This window comes from Manacus candei, unplaced genomic scaffold (genome assembly GCF_025592945.1).
Source record: "Manacus candei isolate 608988 ecotype Guabito, Panama unplaced genomic scaffold, ASM2559294v1 h1tg000061l, whole genome shotgun sequence".
NCBI lineage: Eukaryota > Metazoa > Chordata > Aves > Passeriformes > Pipridae > Manacus > Manacus candei.
In genome coordinates this window covers 537,734-552,164 of record NW_026138109.1, presented here as the reverse complement: position 1 = coordinate 552,164, position 14,431 = coordinate 537,734, and the positions used below count along the sequence as shown (strand labels likewise).

Sequence of the window (14,431 nt, the reverse complement as noted above, 5' to 3'; positions counted from 1 at the left end):
TTGGTAATGTAAACTTCTGGTGTTGACTTCAGGGTAAATGGGATCACTGCTCTTGGTTATCTTTCCAGATAACATCTGTGTTACAGATGTTACCAAGTTTGACTTAAAGAGGTAGATAATGACAGTTTAACTAAGTTTGTGACTGAAAATGAATGTACAAGGGCTCCCATTTAATACTTGTAACATGCTTGTAACTGTACTGAAAATAGTGATTTTGTCAGTTAAGACTGATGGATATTAACATGCTTTTCCATTTTTAATAGGGATTACAAAAATCAAAAGAGATATTGTGTTTGCTGCAAGCCTTTACCTGTAAAAGATGTCTTCCAGAAACAGTACTATATTCACATATAGGATGGAACAAGTTCATCAGCATCACGTTACTTCCATGTCAAGTAATTTCTTTTAATGGTGTGTACTTAAACCAGAGTTGTTTCAACAAGGCATATACAAACAGCAGTGTATGTAATATAACTTGTTACTGTTTTTCAATAAAAATTTACAATTGGAATAGCTTTTTTCTTTTAAGTGAGAGCTATAACCAACAGAAATTTTAAGTTTAGATATACAATAACTGTGGCAGATGTTACTATATACAGGTAAAGTGAGCATCCAAGAGCAGCAGCAGTCCCTTAAAGGCATTTACTTATATTACATAGTTAAACTTGTGAAGTTGTTTTCTTTCAGAGCAAGACAGGTGATGTGGTTCATTCTTCATGGTTGATGATTGCTGCCAAAATGATTTCCATTTGTTGGGGTCTCATGTAGGGTTGTATGGGAGTCTTCTTTTGGTTGAAATGTACATCCTCTCACTTTGAAGAAGTCAGACACATACACAACCTGAGGGAACAAATTAGTGTTACATCCCTGCAGTTGTAAGTCTTTGAAACAACAGTTTTTGCAGAAGATAAATTCCATGATCAAGACTAATAAAAAGCTTAATCAGTGTAAAACATCAGAAAATGATTAGGAAGTCTTGTGTGAAATTCTGACATCTGTTCTTTCATTAGTTTTTTTATCCCTCCATTTTACCCTCCCACTGACCATTTAGGTCAACTGATGGTTTAAGCCAAATTCAAGGCCTGTGCTAACAACTGCTGAGTGCCTTACAGGCACTGCTTCATTACAGCAGCCATACTTTGAACAGCTCTAAATGAAGGAGCAAGGTGTGCTTGCTGAGGGGCCCACATTGCAAGTATGGGTAAATTTTTTCTGTAATTTATGCAATACAGGAAAGCTTGTGCTTTAGCTGAGGAACAGGGTTCAGTAGTTAGTATCTGCTATTCTCCGGGGTGTCACTCTCACTTGAATTTCTTTAAAGCCAGTTAAACCAAGCTTGGCTTCCTCTCCTTGGCAATGCTCACAGCTTCTCCCTCCTCCATACCTGTCCCTCACCCCTAAGTCCAGCACCTGTAAGGACAACTCTAGCTACAGCGTCCTTTCCTGCATTCCTTTGAACATAGCACCTCACTTCTTTCACAGCTGGCAGACATCTCCCCGACTATGAGACAGGTGCCTTGATCCAGTTCTGCACCTTGCTGCTCACTTCACCAAGGCACACTAGTGTATGTTCTGGGTACAGTGCTGCATGGAGTGTAATAAATGAGGTGCCTTCTTTCATGACACCTTCCCTTCCTACGTCACCTCTTCCCCTCCCACTGCAACCCTGAGAACTGCAGAACATCATTTATGGCAGAAGAAAGTCTCCTGCACTGGCAGCTGGCTCATGAGCCACCAAACTGCTTTAGCCACTGACCAGGTGAGTTTCAGCTTCCACTTAATGCTGGATTAGCTCAATTCAATTTAGCAGTCCAGTTGCAGTTGCTGCCACAGCATGCTCTTGCTTCAGCTCAGTTTCTGGAGAGGAACTCTTCAGTTCTTCCAGGTAAGAGTTTGGGGAGGGGAGGGTTGGTGGTGTTATATATTTTTAAAAACAATTTCCTCACCTTTTAACTGTTCACTGTAATGCCACCTTCTGTTGTTTCTTGTATACCAAGAACCTCTAAGATACCTTCTGAACCATCCAACCTCCTTCACTAAACTTGTTTTCCTAATAAAAGTGCCCTCAGCGCTTCAATCCCTGATGTTTCTTACTGCTTGCACTCCTTTTCTTAGAAAATAAGATTTTTGTACAAAAACGAGGGGTAGGGTTTCCTAGAGCTGCTCCAAGATTTGTTTTGATTATTGATTGCAACAAGTAAACAAAGCTTTGTCTTGAAATGAACCATACCCTTCTTGAGAAGGGTATGGACTTTAGAAAGCTGACAAAGTATTTATCTTGGAGGTGGCTCTTCCCAGCTGAGCCTCAGTTCTTGGTATCCAAATCCTTCAGTATGACCTCAGTTAGCTGCCATCTCTGAACTGTAAGTCTCTCTGTCTCTTCCCACAGATGAATCAGCCATGGCACCCTGGTGACAGTCAGTACAACCGCTGCCACTAAGCCAGGCATGCTGCAATAAGTTTAGCTGAGTGTCTCTTCCTTAGGATAGCTTTTCACTCATCAATACAGCTAAACTCCACAGGCTCCTTGTGAACACATTTTTACTACTCAAAATGCACACAAATAATGAAGGGTTTTAGTCTAATGTTTTCTCATTAGACTGAGAAAACAGGCTGTGTAAGGTGGCAGAGGCAGACACTTTCATGCTCTCCTTTTTCTTCAAGGCCTTTTTTTCTCCCCATTTACCTTGTAAACAGTCTTCTGCTATTGTACTTGAGATTTGGAATTTGGCTAGAAACAGAAAGCATGATTTATATAGAGAGGCCCACGTGGTTTTACAGTTGACCATTTCCCTCTTGGTTATTTAAAAAGCAGGAACCATTTCATGTTGTCTGACAGCTAAAACTGCCACTTTTCCACTGGGCCAGAGCCTGCCTCACTCCCCACAGTACTACTGCTACACCAAGTTCATGGAGTTGTTTCCCCACGTCAGCAACTTTTGAAGCATTAGAAATACAGGTCTGCTTTCCTCTGAACACAGCCTGCAGTTCTAAGGTGCTGTTCATAAAAGCAGCATTCACACATGCACAGCCCTCAGGATATTACTCACAATGAGCACAGCTACCACTGCTCCCTGAATGAGTCCTGTTAAGACATCACTCCAGTGATGCTTGTAGTCAGAAACACGTGAAAGACCCACGTAGATAGATGCAGCAATGAGACCAAACTGTATAGTAGGACGTACAAGTCTTGCCCAGTCCCCTTTCATTCTGGCCTGAAGGTAAAGCTGAAAGAAAAAGAAAAATAGTTATGAAATGCAGTAAACACAGAGGCAGTAAAACTGTGTTGAGTCTGATTGAAGAACTGAGTCAAAATTTGCATTGAGAGACCTCATAATATCCAGCTATTCCAGGTGCTTTACTCTCACAAGGATGTAAGGCAGAGTTTGATAGTGTTGGGTTTTGTGTTCTGTATAAGACTATATAACACCATCATGTACATACTTGCTCTATTTGTCCCAATTTAACAAATGAGTATTTACAGGATAAAGGTCCTGGTAATATGAGAGGCACTTTAAGGCTTTAAAAGAATCCAGTAGAAGTCAAACCAATATTTTTCTCCTGTATGAACAACAGGAAAGCCTTGTAAAAAAAGAAAAGTTTACATATACTATGCATAGAGCTGACTTTAAAGTTGAAAACTTTAAAGTTAAAAATATTCTCAATTCCAGTCACCTTTCCAGTCACCTTCCAGTCATCTTTTTTAGCCCAATATTCCAGCTATAGCCAAGTATCGGAACTAACTTGATATAATGATTCATAGCATCTAGGATCACATTCCTCAGTTGTCACTGCTGTATATCACTGAGCTCTGTCTGCTCCTCACCCTTTTTAGCTGCATATTAGCCATGCTGCCACTCTGGTAAACAAATGGATATGAGCAGTTCCCATGCTTTTTCCCTCCCCTCAGCTCTACTTTTGTTGTGTGTATCTATGCTTTTGATGTGTTATCTCAGATTCACACTATTACTTTCCCATCTAATCTAAACCAAGACCCTTCCTTTGTCTCCTTCTCTGATCTGTCTAGGATCTGTCTAGGTCTGTCAAGCTTTATAGCTGAGGAGGATCTTCTCCAAATCCACTCTGTAAACAGCGAATTTATTCTGGAACTTGGTCCTATCACCAAAAAAAAGCACCATAGTTACTGTATTTACTGAGAAGAACAATACAGTTTTAAGTTACATTTAACATTTTGAGTATATCTTTTCAGAGCCATCTAGGAACTTCGGGGCAAGGACAAAACCTTAACTGATGGTTAAGCTGAGAAACCATAGAAGTTAACTAACACACAGGCGTTGGGCACTGAGCAGCACAACAAACTTCAGTAAAATCCTCCACTGCCAACTTCAAAAGCCATGGCTGAGTTTTGAGAAGCATTACATTTACAATGTAAATACAGGCACAGAGCATGCACTGTAAATGCAAAGGTGCTACTTTCCAAAGGTAAACACTTGGGGAATGTTTCTCTGAGTAACTTACATCATAATTTTGGCATGCTGACATTTTCAGTTATAAATGGAGCATCAAAAACATCAACCCTGTCCATAACCAGTTTTCTTTAATAGCAAGGTCAGGGTAAAATCAAAAACTCAAGAAGCAACAGCTAAGCCTGAACTGAAAAATTATTTTCCCCCTTCAAAACGGTGGGCACTGCACATTTCTGTGGGCTTCAAATTTACCACTAGGGAAAATACAAGTTAGCCACTTGAAAAATTATCTGTCACATAGTTCTTTTAACAAAAACTGTTTTAATGGACTTAAAATAATATTACTTCTGGATTTACCAATAGCAGACCAGAACACTACCCCAGTGACAAACGGACCAGAGGTGGGCCCGAGGAGCACATGCTGGTAGCCTAAAGAGTTGGCTGATGATTTTATACTGGCTGTTCTTTCATCTTTCCCTATTCTCACTAAATTCTGCCGAAGGTAGCTAAAAATACCTTGCTGCAATCAAGTTCTTTCCATGGAAGCATTTTTAGTAATTGGCAAAGATGTATAGTCATAGTAGAAAGAAAAAGGGTTATGCAACTGCAATTATGTGAGAAAACAGGTTTACTTCTGAACACAGGAAGAAAAGGAGGCAAGCCACAGAAGCCAACTTGGAAAGATGCCAGCCCACCCCACTGAATGACCAATAAACCAGTCTTTGCATTGCCCTTATGCAGCATGTATTCAGATTTTCTTTCTGCTTGACAAAACATCAAACCAACTTGTATTTGACATCTACGTGAAAGCTTCATTTCTATACTATGCGAGTAATCTGTCAGATCTGGAGCTGTTCCTTCAACTGCAGAACACAAGCAGTTGGCTCCCAATTGGCTTCACCAATTCTAGGGGATTCTTCACACCATTAGCTCCAGTATCTGTACAGGAAATGACCACAAACCTTCTTGCACGTACTACCAGCAAATAGATTTACATTGTTCTAAAACTAGGCATGAGAACAGTGAGAAAGGATACCACAGATAAGTATCAGGGTGACTGATCACTGTGGTATTAAGTTTCACAAGTAGCAGCTGTTATTCTGGTTACAATTGGGGTTTTTTTATCTTTCAGGGTTTTTTGCTGTTCTGTTGAGAGGCATTGCTTATTAACCAGCTGCTGCAATGGCAGATGTGCCATATTATTTTTAATCGGGTAACTTCCAACTGACACTGCCTTTAACAGGCTCAGACACTTGTTGTGCTCCCCTGCCAAGCTTCCTCCCACTACCGTGACTCACTCCTAAAGACAACAGTACGTGTCTGGGCTGCAACAGGCCATCAGGTCCACACAGGAAAATAAAGCAGCCAAGGAGAAAAGAAGCTTTTGCCTTATTCATTAAATGTTTCAAACATTACAAAATGTATCAAACAAAGATTGATACCAGAAGTATTCCCAACTTACCTTCACAGTATTAGCCCTTGTACAGTATTAAATGAACAATATAGAGATGTCCTGGTCCCACGCTGCATTAACTCTTACTACTGTTTTGACCCTGTTGACTAACAGAGGGCAATGGCTTCAGGCTGTTTACAGAACCCTCTCCTTCACAGCATACCTCAGGTTCTTTTGCTCCTCTTTGAAGTCATTTACAGCACAGGCATAGAAAAGGAAAACAGGAGCAAATCCCTACCTCCCCACCCAAGTCTCTTTCCTAGAAAGGAATAAGCTTTATAAGTAAACCTGTAATCTGTGGAATTGTAACTGACTGTTACAGGAACTTCTGGAAACATCATCTGATTAATGCTACTGAAATGCCCCTTACCAGCATTTGGATTGATGCTGATAAATACATCTGTGAGCTATGATCACAAGGATCATAGGAACATATGATATAGGATATAGGAACATCCCAAGCCATTCTGGTGCCTGGCTCCTGTCATGCAGCTGTTTCATCTTGCCAGCTTCTCTACTACTCTGTTCTGAGCAGTCTGATTCTTCATCAGTATTGTTCAGCTATGCTCTATATCTCTCCACTCCTGCTGTTTCTCATGTTTGTTTCATTCATTCTTTTTAAAGTGCAAAGAGATTTCATAAAACTTTCTTGCAGTGAGATTAAATAATATCCAGCCTTTTTTCCCCTGCTAGCTTACTCTATAATGAAAATATGTTCTCTACACCACACACATCCTGAACACAAGTTTCCTCTTAATCTATGATCTAGTACTTCATTTCTAAAAATACTCACAGCAATGAAGAAAAACTCACAGCTACTTTGTGGCTTCTTGCAAGAAGCCACAGACATGAATGAAAGGGTCTCTGGAACTGGAGAATTATTTGCTACTCAACATTTCTAGCTTGGCTTTCAAGCATTTGCTCTTCCACCAGGGCAGTATTAATATACATGTACACATGCCTACCTAATTTTAAAATACATTGACTTATAAGTCCTACATGGACTTCTGGAAGTATAACCATACAGCTTCACAAGAAAATTTCTTAACAGCTAACGTGTCACTTTAAGGGCACAAAATTCTTTTAAATCTATCAAAACCTATTCACTCCACCAACCAAGGTCATATTTCAGATATTTAGTTTCAATACCTAAACCCCCTTGGTTGTTTTTCATTCAATACCTTCTCATTTTTTTCCAAAACCATATTATACAAGAATTCTGTACTGCAAAATCTTTTGCCTATTAAGGTATGGGAAATCCTCCTGCATTCCTTTAAGAATGGAAGTCAAAAGGAAGAAGTTTTGGGTGGGGGTTTCCCCCACCACATAACAGTTCTACTTGTACCAATTTTCAAAATGCTTTTCAAAAATGGATTTTCTCCTGATACCAAAAGGTCCCAGTAACTTTATTTCCTACAGGTCCTAAGGAACAGAAGCAAGGCACACTTTTACTTTAGAGATGTACCTATTTTCCCTCTTATTTTGGTCTCCTCTACCCTAACAGGCTCACAGCATCATGAACTCTATAGCAAAATAGAACAAGGAAACAGTTTTCCTGGAGAAAGAACTCCCCTGTGACACAGGGAAACAAGAACACTTCTCAGTTTGTCTGAGTCTGGAGGACAAACATAGGTGCAGAAAGTCAGTTCTCATGAAACAAACCCTACTTTAAGAGACTATAGTAGTCAGTACATGTTTTGGGAAAGAGCAAGTAAGTGGCATTTCCTTTACTTAGCTTAGTTAGCATTTACCATTAGTCATGTCTAACTTCAGTTTATGACATCTGCCTGAGCACTAAGGAGAAGCCCCATAGCATTACTGTTCTAGTAGGCACAAAATACTGCTGAGGTTATAATTAGTATTTGAATCCATTATTGACTACCACTAGGAAAGCCAAACTTCGAAGCATGTCGACCCAAAAAGTCCCAGGAGCCACAAATCATAAGGATTCTTCCCAATTCAAGAAGCTCTGACTCAGGAATATAACCACAGTACTACATACTTGCACAGGACAGTTTGCACCTGAGCATCTTTGATAAAAGCAGTTGTTCAAACAAGATCCTCCAAAAGAATGAAAGAGCCGAGACATTCAGCCTAGATTCTTGCACAATGTTACAAAGCAACAGAAAACAAACATTTAGACAGATGCACAGATGATCTGCCATCCCTGTTCCAATCCTATTCAACAATCCAGCAGTACAGACCAGAACACCTCTGCCTTGCTCAGACTAGGCAACAGCAGAGAAAAAGGTCCCCTTCAGAAATCCTCCAAGCTTTATACTACTTCTATAAATGTCTGCAAAATAGCTCTTTCCTTTCTGCTCATTACAGGAAACTTGAGCAATACCTTCATATAAAAGCTAGTTTGTATAAAAGCTATATTCAAATAGCTTTGTATAAAAGTTAAACGTATTTCAGCTTGCACAAAATCTGGAATTTAAGAAAGTATACAAAATCCAGGAAACAGTTTAAAAATTGCAGTTCTGAGACAAAAGAGTGGCCAAGAACCACAAGATGTGCTGAGAAATAACCCGTCATACACAGTCTTGTGTTTATGCAAATATTACATACAAGTGCAACAGCTTGTTTTATACCTGTAAGCACTGTATCTATGAATAAACACAGAGATCTAAGCATCAGCCAACAAGACACTGCCTGCAAACCAGAAATATGGATGTCTTTCCCATGTACTTTTAAATACAACAGGCTCATGTCCAAACACAACTATTATAAAAGGACTACAGAGCTGTAGAACAATTCATGAGCCAATTATGAGCTGGGGTTCTCAAAAAAAAAAAAAAAAGGCAACTTAGACTTCAATGTCTATCAATTAATTTTGCCTTTTTAATGAGGCCACCTCCTTTTCCTATCGAGTATTTAATATCTAATAAGTATCCTTGGTATATCTCCATTATTTTATGTTCTTTAGCTTTATTTTGATTGGGCAGAAAATAAAGAAAAAGGAAGCAACACTTCAGAATTAATTTTTCCCCTTCCAGCAAAGGAAAAGGATACAGCTCTGCAGTTACTTGCAGGCGAGGGTATGTCTAGGCTGCTGATCAAGAGGATGGTATTCATATTACTCTGATCACGTCTGACTCCCCTGTGTCAGCTCTGATGTTTGAATAGCCCAGCAGGTAACTGATCCATTGGACAGCTGAATTAAGGGGGGGAAAAATGACCAGACTAGGGACAAAAAGCGTAATATGTACTAGTCTGGGCTCTTCAAGGTAACTGCATACTGCTGTCAAAGGCAATTGATGTGCAAGAGATGCCTCCTATGCAATGGAGAGAAAATCCTGTCTGTTACTAGTAATAGCTCAACTTTCAATTCAATATCAAAAGTGTAATCAATCTGTTCTATACAGACCTTTCTTGTCCAGTGAACAATGTTTTTTTTGGTTTTAATCCTCCAGCTTCAACTTGGCTGTACATTGCTGAAATAACTGCTTATTGAAATCATTTTTACCACAAGAGCAGGATAAACAATAACATTTCATTCCATTGCAAATTGGAATACAACACTTGGTTCCTTTCTGATGAGAAAAGAAATTAATAAATGTGTTTGTTCTACTTGGAGTAAGTATTTTAACCTTTGCTAGAGGAACTAAAGCCCTGCAAGGAACTGCATTCAGCTCAGTCCTACAGGAGCCAGTTCACAATACTGTCATCACTACTGTCCTAACTTCCAAGCAAATTATGAAGAAATCATTTGGCTTTGTTTGCTTACTATTACAAAGTCTAAATTCCAATATTAAAGCATTATTAGGAGCCCATACAAGTAGAAGCACAAGTGTCTCCATCCTTGAGCCTTGCAGCATCACTGATTACCCTTTATTTTTATATCTTTGCTTCAAGTAAGATGGTTGGTACTATGCACAGTTACAGCCAAATAAAATATTTTCAGTAACAAATGTCTTCTCATTAGTTTTAGATGACTAGGTAGTCCTCAACTTTCACATGGATAGGAACACATTAAAGACTGTTCTGTAGCTCTAGTCAGTAGCATGTGGGAAAGTAAAGAAATAGTGCGTTGCAAACAGACATACCTAAAATACTGTAAGGCTCCTAGGCTCTTAAATGTTTGAGTACTGTTTCACTCAACCTCCAATCCCAACATAAAAAATTAAAGTCAGAGGTAAAGAGCAAAGCTTGACTGGTGCACTTAGGTACATGAGTACCAAAAGCAGCCTAAAGCTCCCTTCCACTTTTGTTTATCCTATGATCTCTCTGCAAAAGAAGGTTGTCAGTCTAGGCCACTGAAACAGCAGATGCACTCCTCATCTGCAATTCCCTGTGTCCTTGGACACATAAAATGTTTCCAATGAACTGCGGGAGAGCTTGAGAGCCACTCAAGTTACATTGCGCAAGATTCATCATCCCTTTTTGTACCAAGGGTAAGCAGCACAAACACGTTGCCATCCCCAGAATAGCAGGGCCTCTTGGCTGGGTTACTGCAGCCCTATTCTTCATAGGTGCAGGCAGCGAAGTGCCCAGCCCAGCTACACGCAAGACTGACTGTTACAGCAACCTGATCCTCAGGGCCACACTCATTTCTGCCAACTGCAACAGTTGCAGTGGACCATTCTCACTACTGATGACAGCATGCATTTAGCATTTTAATTTACAATAGCTTTTAAACAGAAGTTTTAAAAAAAAAAAGTCAAAAACCCTCTTATGATTAGCTGCAGCATCTCCCCTTCCAGGGGGCAGGGTGCTAGTCTGGTCACACTAAACACTGCTAGAAGAAGTGTTCAACTATACCTGCCCTCCCATTCTCCAAGCCAAGATTAAATGGTTTTGTTGATACAGGAGAGACCATGCCAGCTGTTTAACTATAAAAGGAAAGGAGCAGCAGGGGCAGATGACAGAGACAATTTGGGATCCAGCATCTGTTATTAGGTCACTGGGTTCCCACATACTGTTACGGTCAAACTTCATCTAGTTTCCACATGAAGATGTTGGCAGAAGCTGTTATCTCCAGGATAATAGCTCTGCCTGGACCCAAACTAACCCATCTAGCTCTGCCAAATGAGTCTCAAAATACATTCTCCACTAAAGCTTCCTAGACTGACAGTCTGCAAGCAGATTTTTTTCCTGTGTTTCACTCATTCTGTGTATCAATGAGTTAAAAACTAGAAGACACCGTAACTTTAACATGGGAGTGGGCTGAAAACCCAGGTTTTAATCTAGTCCAGCTAGGCACAACAGTTTTTTTACAGGTGCAGTGATGTCTATACTGTGAGAATTGCAGCTGATATATATACTGCTGTGTATTTAAATATGTAGATAATATAAATTATTTAACATTCCAATGCAACAAACAGTTATGGTACAGAATTTGGTGACTGACGCAGTGAGTGGTGTTTTCATGTGTTGCCCTTGCTATGAGGTGGCACATGCAGCACAGGATTATGTTCAAAATTGCAGTTTCTTCTCCTGATACCAGTAAAGCCATGCTGTCAGAACTCAGATACTTTCAGGAATCTCTCAAACAGAAGGAATGCTCCCCAGAATAATTCAGACTCTTTAAGAAATCCAAATGGTTGCCAAGTCAAAAATGTCATAGAATCATAGAACTGTTTAGGTTGGAAAAGACCGTTAAGATCTTTTGAGTCCAACTGTTAATCCAGCACTGCCAAGACCACCACTAAACCATGTCCTCAAGTGTCATATCCACACATCTTTTAAATACCTCCAGGGTTGGAGATTCAACCACTTCCCCGGGACAGCCTGGTCTAATGCATAACAATCTCTTCCAAGAAGAAATTTTCCCTAATATCCAATCTAAACCTCCCCTGGCATTAACTTGGGCCATTTCCTCTCATCCTATTACTTTTTACCTGGGAGAAGAGACCAATAACCACACAAATACAACCTTCTCAGGTAGCTGTAGAGCAATAAGGTCATCCTTGAGTCTCCTTTTCTCCAGGCTAAACAACCCCAGCCCCCTCAGCTGCTTCTCCCATGACTGCTTCTCTATGAAGTCATAGCTTCACCTGACACAGTACACATGTTCAGCAAGTAACACACAAGAGCATGCTTTCTGCAGTACACACACACACGACAGACTCCTCCAGCCTCTCCAGAAACCAGCATGCCAGTGTCTGGTTATGATTAACACTGCCCCTGAATACAGCAACATGTTAACAGTCGGTCCTGCTGATGACTCAGTGCGTGGCTGCAGAATGTGTGCAAGGAGCAGATGAAGCCAACATATATCAGAGTTCAGTTAACAAACAAGTTATCAAGTGCTGCACGTTTGGCTTAAAGCATGGGCAACTGTGTATGTGTGTTCCTCACCTTCCTGCACTAGCTGTCTTTTTAAAGACATCGGCACCTTTTTGGTTTTTCTGGTATGCAGTAAGGCTGTGTTAATCAGCAAGATATTAACATACTGCACAGGAGCCACTAACCTTCTTCAGATATCCCTACATCTGACATTCTAGATGAATAATGTTATTACCAGGGAAAAGGAACTAGAAGTCTAATCTCCACAAAGCCTCTTATTTGTACTGGGCCATAGTTCAGCCAGAGACAAGAGAAGAAACTGGGGTGCAGGAACAGACAAAGAATGCCTTCTCCTCCAGCCAGGGCTCTGGCTACTCGTTGACTGGTTTGTCAAGTAACAAACTGATCTCCAATGAAATGCTTCCCATTCAACAAATGTCATGTTCAAAGACTTAAAGACATTCATTCCCCTCCAGTTTAAGGGCGCTACTAAGTAAAGCCATATTGTCTTGCAATTACTACAGGACCGAACACAAGGAGAGCTTCTGATCACGGCAAGTGTCTGAACCAGGACTGACACAAGTCAAGATTTACAGCATTTCAGAGTGGAACACCCAGGATGGATCTGACTTGCACTGTCCCACCACCCACCCATGCAGAAGGCTGTCAAAAGTGAAGCTCATATGCAGAGCCCCAAGATACCCAAGGTTCATCATTTCCTCTTCAAGAACTCTCCACAGAAACTCCTTTGCATGGATTCAAAAAACCATGCCAGAGGCAACTACAGAAAGCATTATTCAACACACATGCAGTTAGTAACTTCAAAATAAAGAATTTCTTGCCAAAGGCTGAATTTTTTCCAAGCCTAATAGGTTAAACAAACAAGGTCCCAAGTCCAATCTGTTCAGCACATCTACTATCTTGTATTTTACTAAAGAATTGTATTATCTTTGTGTACTATTATCTTGTATTCGGCTGATGAATTGAGAAGTCCTCCTGACCACCCATTTCCCCAGGCTGCAGCACGCAGAACTCTCCTGAAACATGCAACAGAGGTAAAAGCTCAGACAGCTTCAGACCCCTGCCAGATGACTGTAATCCAGTCAGTATAAATTATAAACCATACATATTGCCACACACCTACAAAGGTTTTTCGTATCTCCAAGTTTGTCCTTCTGTGAGGCGGCAGTATTACGTTATCAGGTTGCTCAACAAAGCTATGTTAAGGAGACACTGGGTGAAAAGGATATGACTGAACCCAGAGGAGCAAATCAGGATAAGGGTATACAACAGTAATTGCTCCATCGTACTGTGGAAATAGTGCTTTTGTCTTTGAAAATCTATTACAAGATTTTACAGAATTTTGGAGACTGACAGTCTTAATGAGCAAGTAAAGGCACTATTATTTATTTTAAAAAATGCAAATAGCTGACTGGAAGTCACACTATATTCCAGTCAAACCCAGGACTCAATGCTTTTACGAACTCTTTGTATTTACATTAGGTAAGACGAGTAAAGAATAAAGCAGAACTAAACAAGTTTAAGCCATAAACAAACATCAATGAAAGATCAAAACTGAACATTAAGCTTCTGAAATAGCTTTCTCTTAAAATAAAGCTAAAAAATACCTTAATTATACTGAAGAGCCATCCCTTTTTTAAGTGTGGTTGTATGGTTTTTTGTTTAGTTTGAACAATCTGTCCTCTCACTGTGGACGTGATACTATTGCCAAGAGACAGTGAAAATATTAAAAATGCAACTAAAATGAGAAAGCAAATTGAATCTGAGATCTGTTAAGTTTGTGTATTATGTAATGTATGTATTATGTTAGCAATTTGTGTCCAGGACTAGAGCTTACCTTCACAGTTACATTAACAATAAAATTCCGCAAAGTTGTTTAATGCCTTCTGTGTTACCCGTTAGCAGAGGGAGAACAACCAAATTAACCCTTCAGTGTTACAAAGCTTATGCAAGGAGTGAAGATAATTTGCCCTAGTTGATTTAGAACAATTTCAACTGAAATATAATTATCTCCCACTGAAGCATCACTGAATTGATCTTACAATTAATATTTACTTTCATAGACAGATCCCTCACTCTCTCTCTTGGCCCCTAAAAGATAGGAGGAAATAAAAGGAATTTAGAAATTCAGGTTGATCTGCTCTTTTGCTCTTATGGGCCCAGCCACATTTGATCAGTGTTTAAGTTTAGGGGTTTTGTTTGCTTTTGTTTTAAATAGGCTTTGCACATTTCATTAAGTCAAGCATATCTTATTATAGATTTTTATATGGCTTACAATACTTTAAATGTAACTAAATTT

At 39.8% G+C, this 14,431-nt stretch overlaps 2 protein-coding genes across 3 annotated transcripts in view; one reads left to right on the top strand and one right to left on the bottom strand.

The window, feature by feature from the left end:
• MTREX (Mtr4 exosome RNA helicase) overlaps positions 1 to 511 on the top strand; it is a 46,581-nt gene extending 46,070 nt beyond the window's left edge. Inside the window, exon 27 of the mRNA XM_051804676.1 lies at positions 264 to 511. Within this exon, the coding sequence (XP_051660636.1) occupies positions 264 to 316 (53 nt within the window). The 3' untranslated portion in view covers positions 317 to 511. The remainder of the gene's footprint in view (positions 1 to 263) is intronic.
• PLPP1 (phospholipid phosphatase 1) overlaps positions 385 to 14,431 on the bottom strand; it is a 57,698-nt gene continuing 43,651 nt past the window's right edge. For both annotated transcript variants that reach the window (XM_051804695.1, XM_051804694.1), the window contains exons 5-6: positions 3,051 to 3,227; positions 385 to 840 (exon numbers count right to left, since the gene is read on the bottom strand). In XM_051804695.1, coding sequence (XP_051660655.1) covers positions 715 to 840; positions 3,051 to 3,227 — 303 coding nt within the window. In that variant the 3' untranslated portion in view covers positions 385 to 714. The remainder of the gene's footprint in view (positions 841 to 3,050; positions 3,228 to 14,431) is intronic.